The sequence below is a fragment of the Tamandua tetradactyla genome, chromosome 14, assembly GCF_023851605.1.
Source record: "Tamandua tetradactyla isolate mTamTet1 chromosome 14, mTamTet1.pri, whole genome shotgun sequence".
Lineage (NCBI taxonomy): Eukaryota > Metazoa > Chordata > Mammalia > Pilosa > Myrmecophagidae > Tamandua > Tamandua tetradactyla.
The window spans coordinates 1,832,771-1,858,576 of record NC_135340.1 but is presented as its reverse complement, the minus strand read 5'-3'; the positions used below and the strand labels follow the sequence as shown (position 1 = coordinate 1,858,576).

Here is a 25,806-nt window from a genome sequence, read left to right as displayed (position 1 = left end):
GCCCCGAGGCCGCGTCCCCACGTCCCCCGTCCCGGCCCGGGGCCAGAGCGCCGCCCCGAGGCCGCGTCCCCACGTCCCCCGTCCCGGCCCGGGGCCAGAGCGCCGCCCCGAGGCCGCGTCCCCACGTCCCCCGGCCCGGCCCGGGGCCAGAGCGCCGCCCCGAGGCCGCGTCCCCACGTCCCCCGGCCCGGCCCGGGGCCAGAGCGCCGCCCCGAGGCCGCGTCCCCACGTCCCCCGGCCCGGCCCGGGGCCAGAGCGCCGCCCCGCGGCCGCGTCCCCACGTCCCCCGGCCCGGCCCGGGGCCAGAGCGCCGCCCCGCGGCCGCGTCCCGATGTCCTCCGTCCCGGCCACCCCGAGGCCGCAGCCGGATGTTCCCTCCTGCGGCCAGGCCCCCACCGGGAGTGCCCCGGCCCTGCGGCCTGCGCTCAGACCAGGGGCCGCCTGGGCCCTCGCCGAGGCCCCACACCTGTCAGGGACGCGAGGGGCCCGGCGGGTAGAGGGAGAATGGGCGGCACTAGGCGGAGGGGCCGGGACGCTCTGGGCCTCGCGGAAACACAGGTTGGGGACGCGCGGCCGGAGCTCCCGAGTGGCGAGCGCGGAAGGCCAGGTGAGCCGGCGTCCTGCCCCGCAGACCCTTCCTGGGGCGGCGTCCAAGGCCACCTGTGCTCTTGCGCGGCCTGTCCTGACGCCCCGCGGCCCCTCTGGACGCCCCTCAGATCCCCGCGGCCCCGCGGCCCCCCGCGGCCCCTCTGGACGCCCCTCAGATCCCCGCGGCCCCTCGGCCCCCAGCGGCCCGACGCGGGTTCGCATCCGACCCCCGAGAAAGCAATCACAAAGCGTTTTAGGGGGTCGGGCAGAGGGTTGTCAGATAGGAGGGACTTGTGAGTCCTCGATGTCCGCGCACAGAGTACCGGGTCGGGGAAGGAATTCGGCGGACGTTTCACCAGCTGCTCTCCGCTCCAGTCCCAGCCTCGTTCCCAAGGTGGACAGGACACCGCTAGCCTCGCGCACACCGGACTGTTCTTTCCCGAGCCCGGGCCGGTCTGGACCAGAAAAGCCGGCAACATTGGCAGCTGCCTTCTGTGACCGAGGAGTCGCAGAAGTTGCATGTGGCTTTCCGCATCCAATTCTGTTTTTTGGGTAAGTATTCTTATTGTCGATAACTGATCAATTGTATAGTTCAGAGGTTGACTTCACACCTTACCAGGAAAGGGGCCGTATGGATGTTTCCGTGCGGGCCAGCACGAAGGGCACTGATTTGGGGAACATCTAGTAAGCCCAGACGTGCACACCCCATGGACAAAGCCCGTGTGTTCACTGCATCGGAAAAAAAGAAACCTTTGAACAGTTCCTTCTTTCAAAGCTTCTTGGCCCTTGTTTTGGTGGGCACATGTTTTTGTCTTCAATCACTAAAAATCTTTTCAAATTCGTATTCTAGTACTTGTTTATTGTTATAGATTATTTTCTCTCTGACCCAATAAGCATTGATCTTTTCTCTAGTTTAATAATTTATTTATTTTTACTTATTTATACCTGCATCATTCTACAAAGACTTTGAGTTGGTGAGCAGAAAATGCATCCCATGACCAGAGATAAAAATTAAAATAGGAGGAAATTGTTATGATGTTAAGGAGAGGGAACCATAACAATGCAACTAATTGGCCAAAGCAGAGGGTTTTATACTATGTTTGAAATCTAAATGAGCCAGTTAATCAAGAGAGGAGTACATCTGTTTTCTGATGCTGGAACTTCAGAAAAATTTACCTCGCAAGCCTTCATAAAGTGGAAACTCTAAATGCTCAGTGTAGAATAAAGATAGATATTCTGAAAATCCTTCAAACATGTTTTTGAAATATTTTAATATGAATTATTTCATATAAAATATGAATTAGGCAATAAGTTTGAGGTCATAGGCTTTAACAAGACCCTCATGGAGTACAGATATGCTATGTTGCCAATAAAGGCAGATCTCTTTGTTCTGACTGTCAACCTGGAGGTGGATAGCATGGGAAAAGTCCGGATTCTATGTGATGATTAAAAAATGTTTCTGTTATCATTTTTTTTTGTACCACAGTTCATGCAATGAGGAAAACATTTGCTTTATACTCACTGCAAAAGAATCTTAAGGGTATTTAATATTGTTTAAGGTAATTATAACAAGATCAGTGAAGTCTTAGCTGGTGGGTTAAATATTTGTTGTTGGTAAAGAAATTCAAATTATATTTCCTTTAAAATAAACGTACAATGAGTAAATTCAGTTTTACATTCTGAATAATTAGGCACATAGTTTCAAGGTTATAAGTTATCAATAATAAGAATCAAGAGAGTTTTTTACAAACTTCCCAGTTATGACAAAATATGAAATAAGAATAAATATGACAAGATAGGCCCAACTTGATTATTATATATTCTAAGGTCTTTCATGATATCTGACATGTAAATATTTTCCAGTTTTTACCCTTATCTCTATGACCCTATCTCTATGGTTTGCTCTGTTTTGTACTTTTTTCTCCCTTCTTTCAAAGTTCTTTCAAAAAAACGTTAATTGTAATTTGTGGCCTCTGATTTCAATTCGAACTATAGCCAAAGCTGAATTTGAGAAAATTGGAACATAAATTTTTTAAAATTCTACATCATTATGGTTCATAATTTACTATTCAAAACAAGATGGCTAATCATATGTTATTGAACATACCATAAGGAAAATAATTTTAGTTTTTGGAATATCTAAGCTTAGCAGTATACTCTCCTGATGAATCTTCTGAGATAAACAGTATCTTTGTGAATGAGCTGACTGCCCTACAAGTTTGTTAAATATAATCAATTAAATGTTGGAAGACATCTGCCACAATTATAATTTGGATTTTCAAATAGTTATTCAAATAACCTATTTTCCTGTTACTAACTATAGCTGTCTGTTAAGGGGGAAAAATGTGTTTCCAAAATATAGGACATTTATTGTATTTTGTTCTGGATAACAGTAGAACATGCAGCTCATTTAGAATCAGTGTCAGTTCATTATGATGGGAGTTAAAAAGAAGAGGTAAAGGGGCAGGGCAAGAAGGCAGCATAGGGAGGTGTGGAATTTAGTTCTCTAGAGCAGCTAGTAAATAGCAAGGAATTGTCTGGAACAGCTGCAGCATCCATGATCATAAGCCCATAGCAGGCAGGAAAGGAGTGCTGAAGGCTCTCCTGGCAGGGAGGAGGCAGGGCTGATGGTGGAAGGGGCTGTGTGGAGGAATGGAGGTCACTGGAGCTGGCCATGCTCAGAATTCTGGAAAAGGGCTGAACCCCTAAAAAAGTGGTATCCAAATCCAGCTCTTGACTGGCAAAGCTTGGGGAGTGGGAACTGACTCTGAAAAGGGATTTCTTCTTTTTTTTTTTTTTTTTCCCAAATGTTCCAAGAAGCTCATTAGAAGAAACCTCAGGCATTTTTGATTGTCAGCACTGACCCAGACAAGGGCAGAGTTAAGATAGGTCTGAGAGACAAAGTAACTAGTCAGGTGAAGGAGATAATTCCCTAAAGGGCATATCTTCCCCAAGAAAGGGGGGGGCGGCTGGTGTCCAAGTGGCAGCCCTCCTTCAGAGAATTCAGACCCTAGGGGCTGGAAAACAGAAACAGCTTAAGCTTGGCTTCTACCTCAGCCTCTATCTCAGCCATGCCCCTGGTGGAGACAGGGTCTGCTAGAGTTAGAGGCACGGCACCACCTTCTACCAATAGAGAGATGTGGGCTAAGTACCACCTGCTGGGCAGGACAGGGAAAGAACTAAATCTAGAGGCTACATAAGAAAGTCCAGCAACCATGTGGGTCCCATCCTCGGAGAAACTTTATACTGATTATACATTCCTCCTGAGAATTGGGCCTGTCACCTTGAAAATCTGATTGGGGCCAATCACATCTGGGGACACCCTCCTCGAAAATAAGGTTCCTTATGGGTAGGGCAGGAGTCAGAAAAATAAGAGCTGGAAAATTCTGATCACTTAAACAGAAAGTGCTAGAGGTCTAGAATAAGTTGACTGAATGCCAAAGAACACACATAAAAGAAAGCCAACCAAGGAGAAAACCTTAGGTAAAAGAATGAAAAAGACCTCCAGAATAAAGTAATCAAGGAAATCAGGTGCCTAGACATCAGCAAAAAATTGTGAGTCATACTAGGTAAAACAGAGATCTGGCCCAGTCAAAGGAACAAACTAACACTTCAAACAAAATACAGGAGTTAAAACAACTAACTAAAGATGTTTAAGCAAGCATGCTAAATCAAATTTAAAAATCACATCAGAGTTGAGGGAAGATATGGCAAAAGAGATGAAGGATGTAAAGAAAACATTGGGTGTCTATAAAGAAGAACTCAAAAGCTTGAAGAAACAAATGGCAGAACTTATGGGAATGAAAGTTACAGTAGAAGAGATGAAAAACACAACAGCAGCTTACAACAGCAGATCTAAAGAGGTAGAAAAAAGGCTTAATGAACTAGAGGACAGGACATCTGAAATCCTACACACAAAAGAACAAAAGGGTAAAGAATTGAAAAATAAGAACAGGTCTCAAGGAACTGAATGGCAACAGGAAACACATGAATATCTGTGATATGGATATCCCAGAAAGAGAAGAGCAGAGTAAAAGGGCAAACAGAATAATGGAGGAAGTAATCACTAAAAATTTCCCATCTCTTATGAAAGACATAATAAATACAGATCTATTTGGTTTCTTAAGGCTGCTGGAATGCAATATACCAGAAATGGGTTGGCTTTTATAAAGGGAACTTATTAAGTTACAAGTTCACCGTTCTAAGGCCGTAAAACTGTACAAACTATGGCATTCAGAGAAAGAAACCTTGACTCAAGAAAGGGCCAATGACTTTTGTGTTGTTTTTTTTTTTGTTAGTTGGGAAGGCACATAGCAATATCTGCTAGCCTTCTCTCTGGCTTCTCCTTTCAAATGGCTTCCCCAGGGCCGTTTTCTTTCTGAGTCTACAAACATCTGGGTCTTATGTTGGTGCTGAAGCTTTTCCCCAGAGTGGTTCCCTTTTAAAGGACTCCAGTAGGCAGATTAAGACACACCTTGTATGGGTGGAGATACACCTCTACAGGAAACCACCCAATCAAAAAGTCCCACCCACAACTCAGTGGGTCACATCTCCATGGAAACAACTCAATAAAAAAGTCCCACCCAACGATATTGAATGAGGATCAAAGAACATGGCTTTTCTGGGGTATGCAACAGTTTCAAACCAGCACAAGATCCATTAAGAGCAGCACACCCCAAACGGAATAGATATGAATAGGCCTATTCCAAGATACTTATTAATCAAATTGTTAAATATCAAAGACAGAGAGAGTTTTGAAAGCAACAAGAGAAAAATGATCCATTCCATACAAGGGAAGCTCAATAAGACTGGATTTCCCAGCAGAAACCATGGAGGTGAGAAGGCAATGGTATGATATATTTAAGATATTAAATGAGAAAAACTGCTAATGAAGAATTCTATATCTGGCAAAAGTGTCCTTCAAAAATGAGGGAGAGTTTAAATATTTTCAGACAGACTCTGAGAGAGTTTGTGAATGAGAGTCCTGCTGTACAAGAAATGCCTAAGGGAACACTAAAGACAGAAAACAGGAGAGAGAGGTTTGGATGAGAGTATAGAAATGAAAACTATCAATGAGGGTACAGAATAAAGACATGACACATGCAAGTAATGTGGATGAACCTTGAGGACATTATGTTGAGTGAAATCCGCCAGAAACAAAAGAACAAATGCTGTATGGCCTCACTAATATGAACTGACATAATGTGCAAACTTTGAGAGTTAAAGTTGAGAACACGGATTATCAGGAAATGGAAAGAGGGTAGAGATTGGGCATTTGATGCTGAAGGAGTACGAAATGTTCAACAGGATTGATTGTAAAGATCCAGAAATGGATAGCACAATGCTATCTGATGACAGCACAATATTATAAGTACACTGAAACAAAGCTGAGTGGGAGTATAGTTGAAAGAGGTAGGCTAGGGGCATGTATGACACCAGAATGAAAAATAGAAGATGAAAACTGGAACTGTATAACTTAAAACCTAGAGTGGACAATGATGGTGATTACATGTACAAACTTAAGAATGTTTTTACAAGGGAGAACAAATGAATGTCAATATTGCGAGGTGTGGCAAATGAGATGGTATATGGAAAAAGTACAATCAATGCAAACTGAAGTCTATATTAACAATAACATTGTACTATGCTCCCATTAAACGTTACAAAGACAATATACCAAAGTTAAGTGTCAATAAGAGGGGGATATAAAGGAGGGGTATGGGGTTCTTGGTGGTGGTGTTTCTTCTTTTATTTTATTATTTCTTCTGTTTTTTTCTTTTTCTTTCTTTGACAAAGAAATAGAAATGTCTTCTTATAGATTGTGGTGGTGAATGCAGAACTATATGATTGTACCAGGAACCAGCGATTGTTTACTAAGGATGCACTGTATGGTGTGTGAATAAAACTGTTTAAAATATAAACAAAGATAAAAGTGCTGGGGAAAATGTGGAGAGAGATATGTACCTATTTTCTGTTGGTAGGGATGTAAAACGGCGCAGCCCCTCTGGAGGTGGCTCCACAGGAGGCTAAGGGTAGGGTTACCATATGATCCTGCAACCCTGTTATTAGGTATATACTGGGAAGAACTAAAAGCAGGGACATGAATGGACAAAAGCACATTGGTGTTTATGGTGGCAGTATTCCCGATTTGCAATGGATGGAGGTGGCCTAAGGGTACATTGACTGATGAAAGGAAGGGGAACTGTTGTGTATACATAAAATGGAATATTGAGCAGCTGCAAGAAGAACTGAAGTTGTGAGGCATGCAGCTAGGTGAAGGAACCTTGAGGAAAGTATTTTGAGTGAAATAAACTGGGAATGAAAAGACAAATACTGTTATGGCTTCACTAATATAGACTAACTATAATATGCAAACTCTGAGAATTAAATTTGAGAGCATAGGTTATCAGGGGAAGACTTATTGTAAGGGTCCTAGATTGTAAGCTTTTACAGCAGTCACATGTATTCCTGAGTTATAATGGTTATTTCTAAATTCTGAGATGCTGAGCTCTTTGTGTATAACCTGGTTGTCCCCTGGAACTTCGGGTACCTGTGTGATACCTGAGACTCAGAGCTAAGGTTCTGCAGCCATGAAAGTCAGCAGTACCCCACACAACAACTGTTAAAAAGGCTGAAAGAGAGATCAGATGTCAATTAGAGATATGAATGAAGCTGATCTAATTAGGATTAAGGCAAATTAGACTAAAGGGTAAAGAATAATATTGACTGTGTTTTAAAACTTCAATTTCCATGTGAGACCAAAGGGAAGATGTTTATTTGGTGCAAAATTTATATTTCCTGTTCCACATTATTTATTTTAACTTGTATGGTTAGTTTATTAGAACATTACAATTACATGGAATCTTGAATAGGGAGTGAGATCTTGTTGGTTTATCCAGGTTACTGTAATGCATCCCAGGGTAATCTAGGCAGAAAATAAAAAAGTATTTGTAAAGCCCTGTTGTAGTTTGCTAGCTGCCAGAATTCTAATATACCACAAATGGAATGGCTTTTAAAAAAGAGAATTTAGTAATTCTAAGACAGTGGAAATGTCCCAATTAAAGCAATGTCTATAAAAATTTCCGAACTAAGGCACCAACAAGAGGTTACCTTCACTCACAAAAGGCCGATGAAGTTCAGGGTTTCTCTCTCAACTGGAAAGGCACATGGTGAACACGGCAACATCTGCCAGCTTTCTCTCCAGGCTTCTTGTTTCATGAAGCTCCCCCAGTGATGTATTCCTTCTTCATTTCCAAAGGCCTCTGGCTCCGTGGGCTCTGTGATTCTCATGGCACTCTCCATTCTCCAGCTTTCTGCAAAATGCTTCCTCTTTTACAGGATTCCACTAAACTAATTAATATCCACAATTGGATGAGTCACATCTCCGTGGAGATAATTTAATCAAGCTTCCAACCTAAAGTACTGAATAGGGATTAAAAGAAATGGCTGTTCCCACAAGATTGGATCAGGATTAAAATGGCTTCTCTAAAGCCCATAATCCTTTCAAGCCAGCACAGTCCCTGTTCTAGTTTGCTAGCTGCCGGAATGCAATATACCAGAAACAGAATGGCTTTTAAAAGGGGGAATTTAATAAATTGCTAGTTTACAGTTCTAAGGCCGAGAAAATGTCCCAATTAAAACAAGTCTATAGAAGTGTCCAATCTAAGGCATCCAGGGAAACATACCTTGATTCAAGGAGGCCGATGAAGTTCAGGGTTTCTCTCTCAAGTGAGAAGGCACATGGCAAACATGGTCAGGGCTTCTCTCTCATCTGGAAAGGCATGTGGCGAACACGGCGTCATCTGCTAATTTTCTCTCCTAGCTTCCTTTCATGAAGCTCCCTGGGAGGCATTTTCCTCTTTTATTTCCAAAGGTCGCTAGCTGGTGGGCTCACTGCTTCTCGTGGCTATGTGGTTCTGCTCTCTCAGAATCTCTTAGCTTCCTCTCTTGTCGTTCTCTTTTATAGGATTCCAGTAAACTAATCAAGACCCATCCAAATGGATGTAGACACTCCTTCACCTAATCCAGTTTAACAACCACCCTTGATTAAATCACATCTCCAGGGAGATGATCTAATTACAGTTTCAAACATACAATGCTGACTAGGGATTAGAAGAAATGGCTGCCTTTACAAAATGGGATTAGGATTAAAACATGGCTTTTCTAGGGTATATACATCATTTCAAACCAGCACAGACCCAGATCTTTATGGCAAAATGGCCAATTCTAGTTCTGAAGCAGGTCAAGTATAAGGGAAATCTAAAACATTTTCTTATACCAGAAAACAAGGAAGTACTCAAAGACAAATAGGTTAAGTTGAAGGACACAAGAGATGACTTCAACAGATTCCTCTTGGCCGAAATTAGGACAGTATAAGAATAAAAAGAAAAAGAAAATGGGTTAAACTCCCCAGTCAAAAGACACAGATTGGCAGAATGGATTAAAAAATATGATCCATCCATACACTGTTTGCCAGGGACTTATTTTATACCCAAAGATATGAATAGGTTGAAAGTGAAAGGATGGTAAAAGATGTTCCACAGAAGCAGTAACAACAACAATGAAAAAGATGGGGTAACAATATTAATATCATATAACATAGAGTTCAAGCACAAAAATGTTATAAGAGACAAGGAAGGACACTATATATTAATGAAAGGGGAAGTTGTAAGAAAAAATAACAATCATAAATATTTTTTCACTTAATCAGATGCCCCAAAGCACATAAGGCAAACACTGGCACAGCTGAAGGGAGTAATAGACATCTCTATGACACTAGTGGGAGACTTCGACACACGACTCTCTTCCTTAGATAGAACGCCTAAACAGAGGGTCAGTAAGGAAACTGGGAACCCAGATAATATGGTAAATGAACTAGCCCTAACAGATAGATAAAGACTGTTGTATCTCCAAAATAACAGGATTTACATTCTTCTCAAGTGCTCAAGAAACTTAGCTCATCCAACATAGACCACATACTGGGACACAAAACTGGTCTTAATAAATTTTAAAAGATTGAAATTATTCAAAGCATTTTTCTGATTATAATGGAATGAAGCTGGGAATCAATAACAGCTGGAGAACAGGAAATTTCACAAATATATGGAGGTTAAACTACATACTCTTAAACAACCAGTGGGTCAAAGAAGAAGCTGCAAGAAAAATCCGTAAATATATCAAGAAAATGAGAACACAACAAATCAAAACTTATGGGATGCAGCAAAAGCAGTCAGCACTGACAGGGAAATTTATAGTCTGAAACATTAATAACGAAGCCTATATTTAAAAAGAAGAGGGAGCTTAAATCAAAGACATAATTGAAAACTGGAGAAACTAGAGAAACAACAGCAAACCAAACCCAAAGCAAGCATAAGGAAAAAAATAAAAAACAAGATTAGAGCAGAAATGAAAGAAATGGAAAAAAATAGAAGAAATCAATAAAATCAAAAGTTGTTTCTTTGAGAAGATCAATAAAATCATCAACCACATAGGTAAACTGACAGACAAAAGAGAGAGAAGATGTAAATAAATAAAATCAGAAATTAAAGGGGGTTCGTTACCACCCTGAAAAAATAAAAATGATCACAAGAGGATACTATCAACAACTGTACACCAACAAACTAGACAACTTAGATGAAAAATACAATTTCCTAGAAACACACAAATAACCCACACTGACTCTAGAAGAAATAGAAGACCTCAACAAAGCAATCACAAGTAAAGAGATTGAATCAGTCATCAAAAACCTTCGTATAAAGAAAAGCCCAGGACCAGATGGCTTTATTGGGTGAATTTTATCAAGCATTCAGAGAAGAATTAATATTAATCCTGCTCAAACTCTTCCAAAAAATTGAAGGAGTGACACTACCTGTCTCATTCTATGAAGCCAACATCATCCTAATAACAAAGCCTAAAGACTCTACAAGAAAAGAAAATTACAGACCAATTTCTCTAGTGAATATAGATGCAAAAATCCTCAACAAAATGCTTGCAATTAGAATCCAACAGCACATTAAAAGAATTATACACCATGACCAAGTGGGTTTTATTCCATGTATGCAAGGGTGGTTCAACACCGGAAAATCAATGAATGTAATAAACCACATTAACAAATTGAAAGGGAAAACCCACATGATCATCTCGATTGATGCAGAAAAAGCATTGGACAAAATTCAGAATCCTTTCTTGATAAAAACACTTTGCAAGGTAGGAATTAAAGGAAACTTCCTCAACATAATACGCGACGTATATGAAAGGCCCACAGCTAACATCTTACTAAACGGTGAGAGACTGAAACCTTTCCCTCTAAGATCGGGAACAAGACTTAGGATGACCACTGTTACTCAACTTTGTGCTGGAAGTTCTAGCTAGAGCAGCTAGGCTAGAAAAAGACATAAAAGGCATCCATATCAGAAAGGAAGAAGTAAAACTTTCACCATTTGCAGATGACATGATCCTATATTTAGGAAGTCCCCCCAAAACTAAGACAAAGTTACCAGAGCTAATAAACAAGGTACAAGATCAACATGCAAAAATCATGTTTTTCTGTACACTAGTGATGAGCTACCTGAAGAGTTAAGCAAGAATTAAATTCCATTCACAATAGCAACTAAAAATCAAATATCTAGGAATAAACTTGACCAAGCATGCAAAGGACCTGTACACAGAAAACTGCAAAACTTTACTAAAAGAAATAAAGAAAACCAAAATAAATGAAAAGACATTCTATGTTCATGGATTGGAAAGCTAAATATTGTTAGGATGTCACTTTTACCCAAATTGATCTATAGATTCAATGCAATACCAATAAAATTCCAACACTCTACATTGCAGAATGGAGAAGCCAATTATCAAATTTATTTGGAAGGGTAAGGGGCCTTAAATAGTGAAAGATATCTTGAGAAAGAGGAATGAAGTGGGAGAACTCACATTCCCTGACTTTAAAGCTACAGTGGCAAAACAGCATGGTACTGTTATGTAAGATGGATATACTGATCAATGGAATCAAATCAAGAGTTCAGAAATAAACCCTCAGTTCTGTTTGATTGACTTTTTTTTTTTTTTTTACATGAGCAGGCACCAGGAATCGAACCCAGGTCCTCTGGCATGGCAGGCGAGCATTCTTGCCTGCTGAGTCACTGTGGCCCGCCTTGTTTGATTGACTTTTGACAAAGCTCCCAAGTCCACTGAACTGGGACAGAATAGTTTCTTCAATAAATGGTGCTGGAAGAACTGGATGTCCATTTCCAAAAGAATGAAACAGGACTCCCTCCCCTCATTTCCTATAGAAAAATTAATTCAAAATGGATCACAGACCTAAATAGAAGAGTCAGTACCACTAAACTCCTACAAGAAAATGTAGGGAAACATCTTCAAAATCTAGTAATAGGAGGTAGCTTCTTAGACCTTACACCCAAAGCACAAGCAACAAAAGGAAAAAATAGATAAATGGGACCTCCTCAAAACTGAAGACTTCTAGAAATAATAATAATAATAATAAATAAATAAAAACTGAAGACTTCTGCCCTTCAAAGGACTTTGTCAAAAGGGTGAAAAGGCAGCTGACTCAAAGGGAGGAAATATTTGGAAACCACATATCTAATAAGGGTTTGATATCAGGATACACAAAGAAATCCTACAAATCAACAATAAAAAGACAAACAACCCAGTTAAAAAGTGGACAAAAGACATGAATAGACATTTCTCCAAAGAGAAAATACAAATGGCTAAAAGCACATGAAAAGTTGCTCATTTCACTAGCTATTTGGGAAATGCAAATCAAAACCACCATGAGATATCTTTTCAAACATGTTAGAATGGTCACATTAAACAAACAGGAAACTACAGATGTTAGGAAGGATGTGGAGAAATAGGACCACTCATTCCTGGCTGGTAGGAATGTAAAATGGTAGGTTCCTACTCCAGCAGCTACGGAGGTCGGTTTAGTGGTTCCTTAGAGAGCTAAGAATAGATTTGCCCTATGATCCAGCACTCCCGCAACTCGGTATATACCCAGAGGAACTGAAAGCAAGGACTAGAGCAGACATTTGCACACTGATGTTCATAGCAGCATTACTCACTATTGCTGAAAGATGGAAACAATCCAAGTGTCCATCAACAGATGGATAAACAAAACACATACAATGGAATATTCATTCACTAGTAAGAAGGAATGAAGTCCTGAAGCATGTGACGATAAGGATGAACCTTGAGGACATTGTGTTGAGTGAGACAAGTCAGACACAGAAGGACAAATATTGTATGATTTCACTAATATGAACTAATTATACTATGTAAACTCATAAGCATAAAATCTAGAACATCGGTTACCAGGAGATAGGACGAGGCTGGAGAGCGGGGAGCGGTTGCTTCAGATGTCAGAGTTTTTAACTTGGTTGAATGTAAACATTTGGAAATGGATAGAGGTGACGGTAGCACATTATTGTGAGTATAGTTAATAGTGCGATAATGTGTGCAAATGTGGTTGCAGAGGGGAAGTTTAGAGTCATGGAGGTCACCAGATGGAAAGCTAGAGGTTAAAACTTGGAAATGTTTAATACAGTGAATCTTGTAGTGGACAATGACTAACCGTACACATATTTAAATGTTCTTTCATGAACTAGAACTAATGTAGGACAGTATTAGAGGTAGTTCATAATAGAGTGGTTTATGGGGGGAAATGCACCTATTGCAAACTATGGACTAGGGTTAAAAGTGATATCTTAATATTCTTTCATGAATAAATATACCACACCAATACTAAGGGCCGATGATGGGGGGCGGGGGGCGAGGATAAGGGGTATGGGATGTTTTTTACTTGCTTTTGTTCTTTTTGGAATAATGAAACTGTTCTAAAATTGATTGTGGTGATGAATGTACAACTATGTGATGATACTGTGAGTCATTGATTGTATACTTTGGATGGATCATATGGCATGTGAATATAAAATTGTATTTTAAAAAAAGAATAAGGATATTAATAGATAATAACACATTAAATTTGTTCTTAGATTCCACGAAGCCATAGTGATAAACAAACAAACAAAAAAGTGGGGGAGGGAATGCCAGCTAACAAATGTAAAATAAGTGATATAATTATTTTTAATAATCATCGTTTAAAAACCACTAATGTAAAGTTGATCCAGGCAAGGATATGAGCGGATACCAAAACCATTGGTTGAAAAGTTGATGGTCAGGCTATTCACAGTCTCAGAGAGCACCCTGCAGATCACTTAATAATTACAGGGAAAGGCATTAAAAATAATTTCTTTTCCAACTAGGAATAGATACTGAATTGTATTTTTAAAAGTTTTTGTGGAACCAACTGTAGTCTTTTTTAAATATAGGATCATCTCAAAAGGGTTTTTAGGCTGAAATGTGAGTTGAGAATTATAGTAAAGAAATACATGAAAAATAGCAGAGCACCCCTTTTTTTATTCTAGAATTTTATAGGGGTGAAGACATTTCTCCCTTCCTATATTGCTTCATTAGTGATTGTAGAATGCAAAAACCATAATGTAAATTTCAGTAACACTTCAATGTTCACAGCTCTGAGGTGACTAGGCCTGTTAAATGAAATGCGTTTGCATATGATTTGCAGGGGTGGGTGAGAGAGTATGATTTGGGTATTGTCTATGCTGATTTTGAAGTGCCAGTAAGAAAGCAAAGTGGAGACCACTTCAGGCGGTTAGAATTTCAGCTCAAGCATGATGATTCTTTCCCCTCAAGAGAGACTGAGACTGAGCATAGATTTGGAAACCATCGGGCGGCCGTGTGTGGAGCTGGGGGGAGTAACGGGGACGCAGTGTGCTGTGGACAGTTGTTCAGGGTGGGGACTCAGCAGAGACCATGTCTGGTGGTTGGGAGGCTGCAGAGGTCGCCTGGGGAGAACTGATGAGCCGAGTCTGTGGGCCGCAGCCAAACGGACCAACTAGAAATGCAAAGGTGAAGGATGGGATGATGGCTTGAGGGTCAGGTGGCACGGAGTGACAGTGTTCTAGATCGAGAACAACACAGTTCGCAGGCACAGCGGAAGAAACCATTGGAAAGGGAAATTCTGAGAACATGTTTTTAAAATATTTAATGCCTTTCACTTTTCACTCAAGATTGTCTGCAACCTGCCAAGGCCCACAGAGGCAACGTATGATTTTACGTCAAATATTTGCGATTGGGCGGCAAATTCTAGCAGAAAATTTTGCCCATTAGCCCTTCAATTAATTATCGATTATGGTGCTCACTGATCCAGCTTCATTTATCTTGATCTTCTTGATTTCAATTTTGTTATCCTTGTCCTAAAGGACAGACCTGTTCACCGTACAAATACACAATTACATGATATCCCCTTACTAGCATGACCTTACGTTTAAAATGGAAAAAAGAATAAAAATTAGTATCTGGCAAATCACTGTAGATTCGAACGTCTTTGGCTTTATCAGTGTGGCAGCCGTGTGATGCTAGGAGACAGGAACGAGCATATGTAGACTCGTGCAGTAGACACTGCTCTACGTTCCTGGGAGCGGGCGACGCTGGGACACCGTCCGAGAGCGCGTGCAGGGGCGGGCGCCCTGCGCTCGTGTGCGCGTCTCGCACTGAACACGCTGCGGCACCTCGTCCGTCACCGTGTCGTCGCCCGGGGGAGCGGAGGCAGGAGGGCGTGACGCGGCTCGGTGAGTCCGCGCTGGTGATGCTGAGCGGGGCTCGCCGGCTCTGCCCGCCCTCCTCCTCCCGCGCCTCCCCGCCAGCGCCGCAGCAGCGTCCTCGAGCCCGAGAGAGCTGAGCCCTGCGCGGGCCGGAGCCGGGGAGCCGCGAGCGCAGGGCAGCCTGGCCGCCCGGCCGCGACCGCCATGGCCCAGGGCCGCAGGGACAGGAACAGCTGGTGTGAGTAGCGCGCCGAGCCCCGGGGCGGCCTGGGGAGCGGGGCGCCCGCCGGGTCAGGGCCCCCGCGTCGCCTCCGCCCGCCTCCGCCCAGCCGCGGGGCAGCACCCCCCGGGCTCGCGGGCCGGTCAGCACCTCCCTCCGGGCGGGCGCGGATGGGCGCGCAGGGCGCTGATTCCCTGGCCGAGGGGGCCGGGGTCTGCGATCGCGAGTCGGGGGCCCGTGCCCACCCCCCACCCCCAACCCCCCATTTCCCCGGCCGCGGGGGCTCCAGGTGGGCGGGCGGCGCCGGGAGGGAGCAGCCCGCGTACCCCGAGCCCTGTGTGCGCGCCCACCGAGGCCGCGGGGGACTGGGGAGGAGCGAGCAGGGTGGCGGCCGCAGACAGCTGCCCCGCCCGGCCCGGCCCCGCGTCCAGGCCAGTCCCCGCGGCGGCTTTGTTCTCGGAGTTCGCCTTCCCGAGACTGTGGGCTCATGATTCAGCACCAGGCCCACGGGACCGGGGGAGCGCCGGGACCGGGTGGGCTCCCGCCGCGAGTGGGTGGGCGGCGCTCCCGCGGGAAGAAGAGCGCGCGGGCGCAGTGGGGCGGGAGACGGCGCGGCCCCACCCGTCCTGCTGCTGTCGCGCGTGGGCCGGGCCCCGAGGTCTTCCAGGCCTGCCGAGCCCCCAGCACCTCGGAGCTGCGGCCCTCCCGGCCGTGCCCGCGTGGGACCCGGAGCTGCCGCCGCCCAAGGGCGCGGTGCACGAAAGCGTCTGCGTTCGCACTCAGTTATTGTCTAGAGTTTACACCTGCCGAAACGGCCGTGGAACGGCTCCATAGACGTGCATTTTCATTGGTTCATTTGGAGACCGCATTGGAGCCGTTGTCCACATCCAAGGTCTGTGGAGATTGGGGCAGGAACGTAGGTCAGTTGTCTGAGTTTAAGAGAAAGTTCCATTTTCTGAAATGACCAACTCCCAATGTTAGTAGGTATGACTGTTTTCAGTGAAACCGTTTTCTGTACATCTTCTGAAATCTGGGAAGCATTTCCAGAGTGTCTTCTTTCTGTCCTGGGTCTCTAGGACAGGCTCTCTTGAACATAAGTGATGGTGGATATGTTCTAATCACGTTAGGTCTTGCGCTCTGGGTTGCTGACTCCACCCCATTAAGAGACCGAGATGTGGAAATTCATCCAGAGTCTTTCTTCTTTGCGAAGATTTGGATCGCTATTCCTCAGGATTTCCTCTGCTCATAGATTTCTTATGTAGTGGAGGTTTTTCCTCTTAGGATAGTGGTTTTCAAATGGGAGGTGCATAAAAATCACACCGGGAGCTTATTACAAATGCAAATCCCTGCCTCTTCTATCCAGGACTTCTGAATAATAGACCTGAAATGGGACCCGGGAATCTGCCTTTTAATTAGTATTTTAGGTGATTAAAAAGCAGGTGTTGAGACATACTTACTTAGGTTATTTATATTTGATAGGAATGTCTCCCGCATGGTTTACCCAAGGGTGTTTCAATTCAAGTGATGGATTTGGGAAAGAAATGTCAGAGTCCTTATGTGTTCACTGGGACTTGCACAGAAGAGAAATTGTGGGATTTTGAAGTCCTAAATCTTGATGGTGTGTGAAATGCTTTAGTACTCAGATTGTTCCTTGCTGTGAAGTATATATAACATAAATGCTTGGAAGTTGTAGTAAGTGGAGTAGGAGATAGGGGTTCTGGCAGAGATATTAACCGTGCCTGTCTTGGTTCCTTTTATCACCAGTGCCAGTGCAATGTTAACACTTGTCAATTAGTTATAATAACAGTAATTAACATTATTGAGCTAACATCCTATGATAGGTACTTTTATTCTCATTTCGCATAGTGAAGTGTAGAACTAATAGATGACAGAGCCAGGACAGAGCTAGCAGTTTGACTTCAGGTTCTTCTATCTTCACTTCTGTGCTATACTGCCTCATTGTTGAATGGATAATACTATAGTTTTCAAGGCACATTCACCTATATTGTTGCATTTGATCCCCACCCTTTTAAATTGGCAGGACATATTCCCTATTTTGAAAAATCTTGGTCTCGAGTAGGTTAAATGATTTCGCAAATATCGCATATTTAGTAAATTAGAGAAATGGGATTAGAACCCAGGGCTTTATAATTTATTTTCTAATACATAATGCTTTAGAATCTTTTTATAAGAGAATGATGTGGGCTTTGAGGATGATAGGGAAAACAGGTCCTCTTAAAAACCAGAGGTCTCTGATGAGAAAAAGCTCAGATAATAACTTGGAAAATGATGGTGAATTGACCTTATCATCTATAAGTAAATATCTTTCAGACAAGCTAGAAATAAAGGCAAAGAGCAAACAGACTGCCTAGAATTGAAAAATATAGTAGTTCCCAAGAAAAAGGAAAGAAAGATATTTTGAAGATCTGTGCAGTAGCCTAAAATTCAGACCCTGGGGTGATGAGACTGTGCCTCAGTGGCAGAGTTCTCGCCTGCCATGCTGGAGACCTGGGTTCGATTCCTGGAGCCTGCCTGTGTGGAAAAAAAAAAAAAGGAACAGATAAGGACCCTGGAGGGCCATATAGCAGATATTGGTTTTATCTGAGTGGCCAGAGAATGGATCCTGCAGGCGGCCATAGAAGCTAGAAAGCAGAAAATGTCTGGTGACCACCTGGTTTGGGAGTGGTGTTTGAAGATGATACCCAGAGATACAACTTGGAAACAGTTCCACTGTGAGTGGAACGTAGAGTCACAGCAGTCCTGAGTGCTGTGCCTAAAGCTACACTTAACTAGAAGTTTGAATAAATTTAAACATTTAATAATCAACTCTTCAGAGGTAGGCATTATTATCCATATTTTAATATATGAGGAATTTGAGGCTTAGAAAACATAAGTAACTTGTCAGAGGTATCATAATTTATGTCATAAATCTAAGATTTAAATTCAGTCCTGTTTCCCTCCGCAATTCATGTGATCAGGACAGAAAACTGGGACAGTATGCCAAAAGGTAGAGCAACAAGCTTATCTAGGGTTAAACTGGCTTGAGAAATCAATGCTCTGTAAACTTGATCACCGTGGACTAGAAAAGCAGGTAAAGAATGTGCTAGTGTGGGAAGTAGAGGGGACAGATGAGTATCAGAGATGCTGGCGGGGAAAGCAAGGACTCCCGCTGCTCTGTCGGGGCCTAAGACTCCCAGAGACCAATCAGAAGTGCCTCCCTCCATACAGACACACACTTTTTTGTTTTTGCTCATTGAAGTTGCTAAAAGTGTTGGGATACCACATGGCAATTTGAATTTCCTATAATGTAACAGAAATGGACAGTTTTGCATTGCTTTAGAGAAATAATTTTTGCACTAAAGTGTCAGCTTTGCCTGCCTTTTAACATTTTTAGACCTAATTTAACTTCACAGTGAGTATAGGAAGTGTTTGTTTGTTGAAAAGCTATTGTTGAGAATTACTTTTCAGGTTTCTGTTTTTGCTTTCTTGAGGAAAGATGAAAAACAGTCTTGAGTATAGTAGAGTTACTTCTTGATATTCTTTCTTTTCTAATTGGCAGTATTCTGTGTTCTTGAGATGAGATTTGTGTTCCTTTTTACTTTCTGCATTTTGTAAATGTCCTCCTTCCTCTAAATAAAACTTCTGCTGTGCCATGTATGTGATTCCTCTGCATGAATCACATGCAGAATCACATGTATGTGATTCACCAGGAAATGTGTTTCCCTTCCGCCACTTTATTCTCATTTCACTTTGCCTTCCCTGCATCTTTTTTCAAATGCATCTTTCCTCTGGATGTACGTGTTTTTTATAGTTAGCATCTGTTTAAACCTGTCTCGATGACTCCTGGTTGCGTCTTTGCTCCATGTCAGATTCGCAAGCTTTGTTGTCTTTGGAGCCGGTGGCTGGACTGTAAGCGGCACCTGTGGTCATCAGGAAGCTGACCACTAAGAGGAACTTTTCGTCACAAGGAGTTTGGGGTGTCTTCAGACTTGGAGATGCTTCCTCCCCTACATGAGCATTTCTTATGAGATACATCTGTACAAAAGAGCACATAAAACGTGTATGTTCGGTTTAAAAAACAATAATGGTGAATACCTGTGGCCCTACCACAGCTGAAGAAAGAACTTGGCCGATGTGTGTCCTTCCTTAGTGGCGGCAACCCTTCCCTGCGCCCTCCAAAGTAAACACTTTCCTAAATTCGTTTATTCTCATTTCCCTGATCATTTTACAATTTTACTATATATATTCCTCAATAATCTATTATTTAGATTTATATTTTTGCGAACCTAAAGAAGAGGAATCAAAAATGTAAATTTTTCCACAAAGTATTTGTTTGCTAACATCCTTGCCGATAGTTGGTATGATAATAGGTGTGAAATGATATCTCAAAGTTTTTAATCTGCATTTCCTGATTACCATTATGATGTGAACATATTTTCATACATCTGTTTGCAATTTCCTATGTCCTTCTCTTTGCCTATTTGTCCTTTGGCCATCTTTTTTTTGCTACATGAATTCTTTGCAGATTTTGGATATAAGTCCTTTGTTGGTTATTTGTATAACATATGTTACCAGTTTATGAGATGTCTTTGCTCTCTTTATGCTATATTTTAATAAACAGAGTTTTATATTTAAATGTGATTGATTTGATCAATATTTTCCTTTTTAGATTGTATTTTTTGTATCTTAAGAAATCTTTCCCTATATAAGATTTCCCTTTATAAGATTATAAAGAAATCTTTATAATTTTATAATTATAAAATGTTTTCATTATTATCTGATTTTAAAGTTTTGCACTTCATTTTAAGTTATGAATCCATTTAGATTTTATTTTTATGGATAGGGTGATGTAGAAATCCCTTTAAACAGTTTTTTTTCCTATGTGGATAGCCAAATGTCCCAGACCCATTATTGAGTAATTCATCCTTTCCCCATGATTCTCTAAAACATACTGTCATATATTATTTCTGAAAATGTGTAGGTCTGTTTCTAGGCTCCCTGTTCTCCAGCAGTGCTATTTTTTCTATCCCTGTGACAATATCATTCCATTTTAATTACCGTAGTTTCGTAACTACATGATAGGGCAAAATTTTTCCATTGTGTTCTTCAGAGATAACTTGAATTATTCTTTATTCTTGAAGCTTTGCTCTTCTATAAAATTTTAGAATCAGATTGTCAAGATCTTTGAAAAAGCCTTTGGGAAACTTTAAATTGAAATTGCATTCAATCTATAAATTAATTTGAGAGAATTGAGAAATGTATGTACTGAATATTCTTATTCATATACATGGTATATTCCTTCATTCATTTAGGCCTCATTTTTAAAAATTATTTTTTAACTTTTTTTAAACTTGTGAAATATATATACAAAAAAGCAATAGATTTCCAAGTATATCTTAACAAGTAGTTATAGAACAGATTTTAACGTTTGGCTTTTTTTTTTCTTCTAGCTGCTCCAAGACTCTGGAGACCAACAGATATATCAGTATAGTGATTCAGCAGTCACACTCATTTGTTAGATCCTGTCTTCTCTGTTATACTCCTCCTTCCCTTTAAATAACATATATACATAAAAACAATAAATTTCAAAGTACATCGCAGCACTTAGTTGTAGAACAGATTTCAGAGTCTGGTATGGGTTACAATCCCACAATTTTAGTTTTTTATTTCTAGCTACTCGAAGGTCCTAGAAGCTAAAAGAAATATCAGTATAATGATTCAGCAATCATACTTATTTGTTAAACCCTTCCTTCTCTGTATAACTCCACCATCACTTTTTATCTTTCTCCCACTCTTTAGGGGTATTTGGACTATACCCATTTTAAGGTTTTCATGTTAGAAGGGGCTGTCAGTAAGATGGGATGGGGGATGGAACTAGATGGTGTTTCTGGAAAGGCTGGTCCCTCTGCATTTCAGGACTTATCTAGTCCAGGGACCCATCTGGAGGGTGTAGGCTTCTGGAAAGTTACCCTAGTGCATGGGAACTTTGTCGAATCTTATATATTACCCCAGGTGTACTTTAGGGTTGGCAGCAATGGTTTTGGTTGGGGTTTGGCAAATTATGACAAGTAGCAGTGTCTGACTGAAGCATGTGTATGCGTGACCTCCAGAGTAGCCTCTCGACTCTGAACTCTCTCAGCCACTGATACCTTATTTGTTACACTTCTTTTCCCTTGGTCAGGATGACATTGTTGTGCCAGGGCCAGGCTCATCCCTGGGAGTCATCTCCCACGCGGCCAGGGAGACTTTCACCCTTGGATGTCATGTCCCACGTAGTGGGGAGGGCAGTGGTTTCAGTTGCAGAGTTGAGCTTAACGAGAGAGAAGATCTTTTTTTTTTTTCAATACCTCTCATTAGAGTCTTTAAAATTCTCATTGAAGGGCTTTCATATTTTTCGTTAGATTTATGGCAGGGTTCCTTATGTTTTTGTTGCCATGGCTTTTCCCTATTATGTTTTTCTATTGGCTATTAATAGAATATAAAAATGCAATAAACTTTTACGTATTTATCTTATATCTAGCATTCTTGCTTAACTCAATTCTAATAAATTGTCTTTTGATTCTTTTTTTTGCTTCATAATCAGTATATTAAGGAGACATTCATACATTTCAAGAATAGCTTAAATTTTGGTATCTAGATTTAAGCATGTGAATATATGATGACTTTTAAACATGATTAAAGCTATTCATAATTTGCTGTACTACCAACATTAAACTACAGTTACTTTGGAGCGTAAGTAAATGGTTTAAAGTTAGCCTAAGGAGCGCCTTCCTATCTCAGACGTGCTAATTTTTCCTCCTCTGTGCAAAGGTCTCTTCATCTTACCTTCTAAGTTACCCTCCTGCAACCACTACTCTGAGGCTATCAGAGTCCGAAGAGAAGGGGGAAATGTAACCAGGACTCAGCAACGTATTTATGTATTAAGAAAAAAAATAAGGCACAGCAGAAGGGGATGCAATTGTAGAAATGCATGCCCTCAGGAGGCAGCATGTTATGAGAAACCTCTTTAGAAAGCTGCCATTTCTGTTACTGACCCCACAGGCTAAATTACTGTCCATCTTCAAACAGCAGTTGAGACATAGAGTAACTGCAGAAGTGTCACAACAAGTCCTACTTCATACAAATAACTCTGCACATTAAGTGGGGGAGTTTCTGTTGGCCAGTTACATACAGTTTTAATTTGATAGCTTAAGAATGAAGGGTCGTACACTGAGTCAGCACACATACGTATACTGAGGTGTTTCACTCTAAGGTAGTCCGTGTGTACAGCGAAAAAGGATTACAAGATGTGGCCTAACAAATGCCAAGGAGACTTTTCTTTTTTTTTTTTTTTTTTTTTTTTTTTAAGAGAGAGGGAGGAAGGGAAGGAAAGACAGAGAGAAGGAAGGAAGGATGGAAGGAAGGAAGGGAAACATCTTTAAACATTTTCTTGTTTTATTATATTTTGTTTGTTTGTTTGTTGTTTACATGGGCTGGGGCCGGGAATCGAACCGGGGTCCTCCGGCATGGCAGGCAAGCACTCTTGCCCGCTGAGCCACCGCGGCCCGCCCAAGACTTTTCTTTTTTAAACCAGTAATTCTTACAAGTGTTAAACTTCACCTGGCACAGTGACGTCATCATACATACAGGGCAAAGTGAAAGCTTTTAAATTTGAGCTTATTCTTCATTTAACTTTTAAAATGCTACTGTAGTTGAATATTAAAACAAAAAGCAATAGCATCTCGTGGGCACATGATTCCAGCCCCTTACTCATTCAGTGCTGCGAAGGGGAGACGCCAGTACTGTCGCTCACTGGCCCCCAGCTAAGACATGTGACACCAAGCACCGCCTCTGGCGCGATGTGTGCCATCCTCAGGTGCGCCTCCGTTGTCGTGGCGCTGTCTTTCCTGATTGGGGCAGAGTCCACCAGTTCTGCCTGATCCATTTCATCAGTGTCTTTTACTTCTTTCAGCTGAGGTAGGAGTTTTTCCAGCAAAAAGAGTTTATCAGGAGAGAAAAGGCCGTTCTCAGGAAAGTTTACCATAAATTCGATGATTAGGCGACCCTTTTCCCGCGGCCTAAGATGAACTGGAGTGCCTTCCTTTAATGCACACTTGGTATCTCCACGATCTCTCTCATCCTGGATGAGAAGTGATGACTGTGGTTCGGTTGTCAAGAGTGGGCACTGGCTTTTGGAAGCCACACAAGGCTTCAACCAGCTGTATGTCCTTACACGTGAAAAGGTCTTCTCCTTGTCCCGTAAACACTCCATGACCCTTCTGATGGTCAGTGGTGACATCTCTTGGCTCCAGTCCTGGCTCTTACTCTCCTTCACCATGGAATGTTATCTTTTGGCCATCTTTCATGCCTTTGTCAATATGAACTTCTAGAATCTTCTTCCCTCGGACTATCTTCCTTCCATTCCAACTTTTACGTCTAACTTTAGAACCGATCCGTTCGCCCTGGCCCTGGCACTCCGTGCACACAGATTGAATTTGCCGAACAACCATTCCAGGTCTTATCTGATGAATTCTTATTTGGGTTCTGGTACCTCAGCAATTGGGACAGCACTCTACTGCCCCCCCCCCCTTTTTTTTTTACCACCTTGGCCTTCACATTTGTTGCAAATCACATTCTTTTGCAGAGCTAGTTTTCTCATTACACCGTTCTATAAGTCTTATAAGGTTACTGAGAACTGATGTACAACATTCTTACCTCTCCTTTCTCTCTGCATCCTTCCACCACCTCCAAAAACATACCACAGATGTCCTTGGGGGAGCCAAATCCCCCACCTGCTCACCTCGTTGATGGCCTGTTCTCCTCCTTTGTCATAGAATTCTCTTTTCTTCACATCGGAGAGCACTTCATAAGCTTGAGAAACCTCTTTAAACGTCTCGCCTTCATTTGGATTCTTATCAGGGTGGTATTTCAAGGCAAGTTTCGTGTAAGCCTTTTCAGCTCTTCCTCAGTGGCGTTGGGTTTGACCCCCAAGCATTATAGGAAGTGGCGTCTTTCACCCTTTTCTACAGCCAGTGAGAGGACAAGGGGGCAGGACAGAGCTTGGGCAGCAGCCGCCCCTCTGCCTCTCACCCAGCCTCCTGCAAAGTTCCTGTCTTTTCATTCTTTATGATTTTCTATGTAAGGAAACGTATCACCTGCAATGATAGCTTTGTTCATTCTTTTGAATCTTTTATTGCTTTTTCTTGTCTTATTTCATCAGCTTGAGAATGTTCACCTTTATTTCTGTGTAATAGAAAAGTTCATCACTGGTTAATTCATTTTGATGACTCATTTTTCTGCATTTATTGAAATAATCATGTTTTTTCCTTATTTAATCTGTTAATATATTTAATTATATTAATAAATCTTCTGTGTTGAAGTGATCTTTCATTCTTGGAATAAACCCAGGCTAGTCATGCTGAATCTCTTTCTTTATATATTGCTGCATTTATTTGCTAATGTTTTGTTTATGATTTCTACAAGCATGCTGACAGCTAAATTTCCTTACAACTAACACTTTCCTTGTCAAATTTTGGTATCAAGATCATGTAACTTTATAAAATGAGTGGGCGCTAGCTCCTTTTGCTTCATTTTCTGTAAAAGTTTAGAGACACTGGAATGGTCTTGTTTGGGAAAACTAATCTATTAAACCATCTCAATCTGCTGATTTCTTTATAGGATGATTTTGAACTCTCCAGTCAATGTCCACATTGGTCATGGAACAGTTAGAGCTTTCTATTTCTTCTTGAGTCAGTTTTGCTAATTTAAAGTTTTCTTGGTATCTGTCCATTTTATCAACTTGGAATAAAGTTGTTCTTAATTTTCTCTGCTTAATTTTGTTTATTTGTGTCTTCTTTGTTTTACCTTTTATTGCTTAAACTTTTTCTCTTTCTTTTCTATTTACATAATTTCTGTACATATCTATTTGCTTTTTGTACTTTCTTTGAGTTTGTTCTTTATTCTCTCTCTAATTTAAAAAGTTGACTTCTGAGCTTATTAATTTTCAGGTTTTCTTTATTTTCTAATGTAAGCATTTAAGTCTATCAGTTTTCTCTAGAAATCGATTTTGCTGTATTCTATATATATTAATATGTAGTAGATTCATTCTTACTCAGTTTTAAGTATGTTAAATGGCCATAATGATTACCTCCTTTGCCCATGAATATATTAAAAGTATGTATTTTGTATGTTATTTTTTATTTTTTATTTTTTTGCGTTGTTAAGCCTCCACATATTTGTGAATTTTCTGGCACTCTGGCTGTTATTGATTTCCAACTTCATTCCTTTACAATTTGAGAAAGCGTTTTGTATGATTTCAATCTTTTAAATTTATTGGGACTTGCTGTGTGACCCTGCTGTGGTCTATGTTATGTATATTAT

General features: G+C 41.4%; 1 protein-coding gene and 1 pseudogene across 3 annotated transcripts in view; one reads left to right on the top strand and one right to left on the bottom strand.

Annotated features, from left to right (window-relative positions):
• The first annotated feature begins 15,389 nt into the window (after positions 1-15,389).
• ATL1 (atlastin GTPase 1) overlaps positions 15,390-25,806 on the top strand; it is a 91,710-nt gene continuing 81,293 nt past the window's right edge. For 2 of the 3 annotated variants that reach the window (XM_077126789.1, XM_077126790.1), the window contains exon 1: positions 15,390-15,465. In XM_077126789.1, coding sequence (XP_076982904.1) covers positions 15,432-15,465 — 34 coding nt within the window. In that variant the 5' untranslated portion in view covers positions 15,390-15,431. Of the gene's footprint in view, positions 15,466-16,342; positions 16,432-25,806 lie in introns of those variants that run through there. The other variant, XM_077126791.1, reaches the window with a different exon arrangement.
• Positions 23,250-24,414, bottom strand: LOC143656445 (dnaJ homolog subfamily A member 1 pseudogene; annotated as a pseudogene).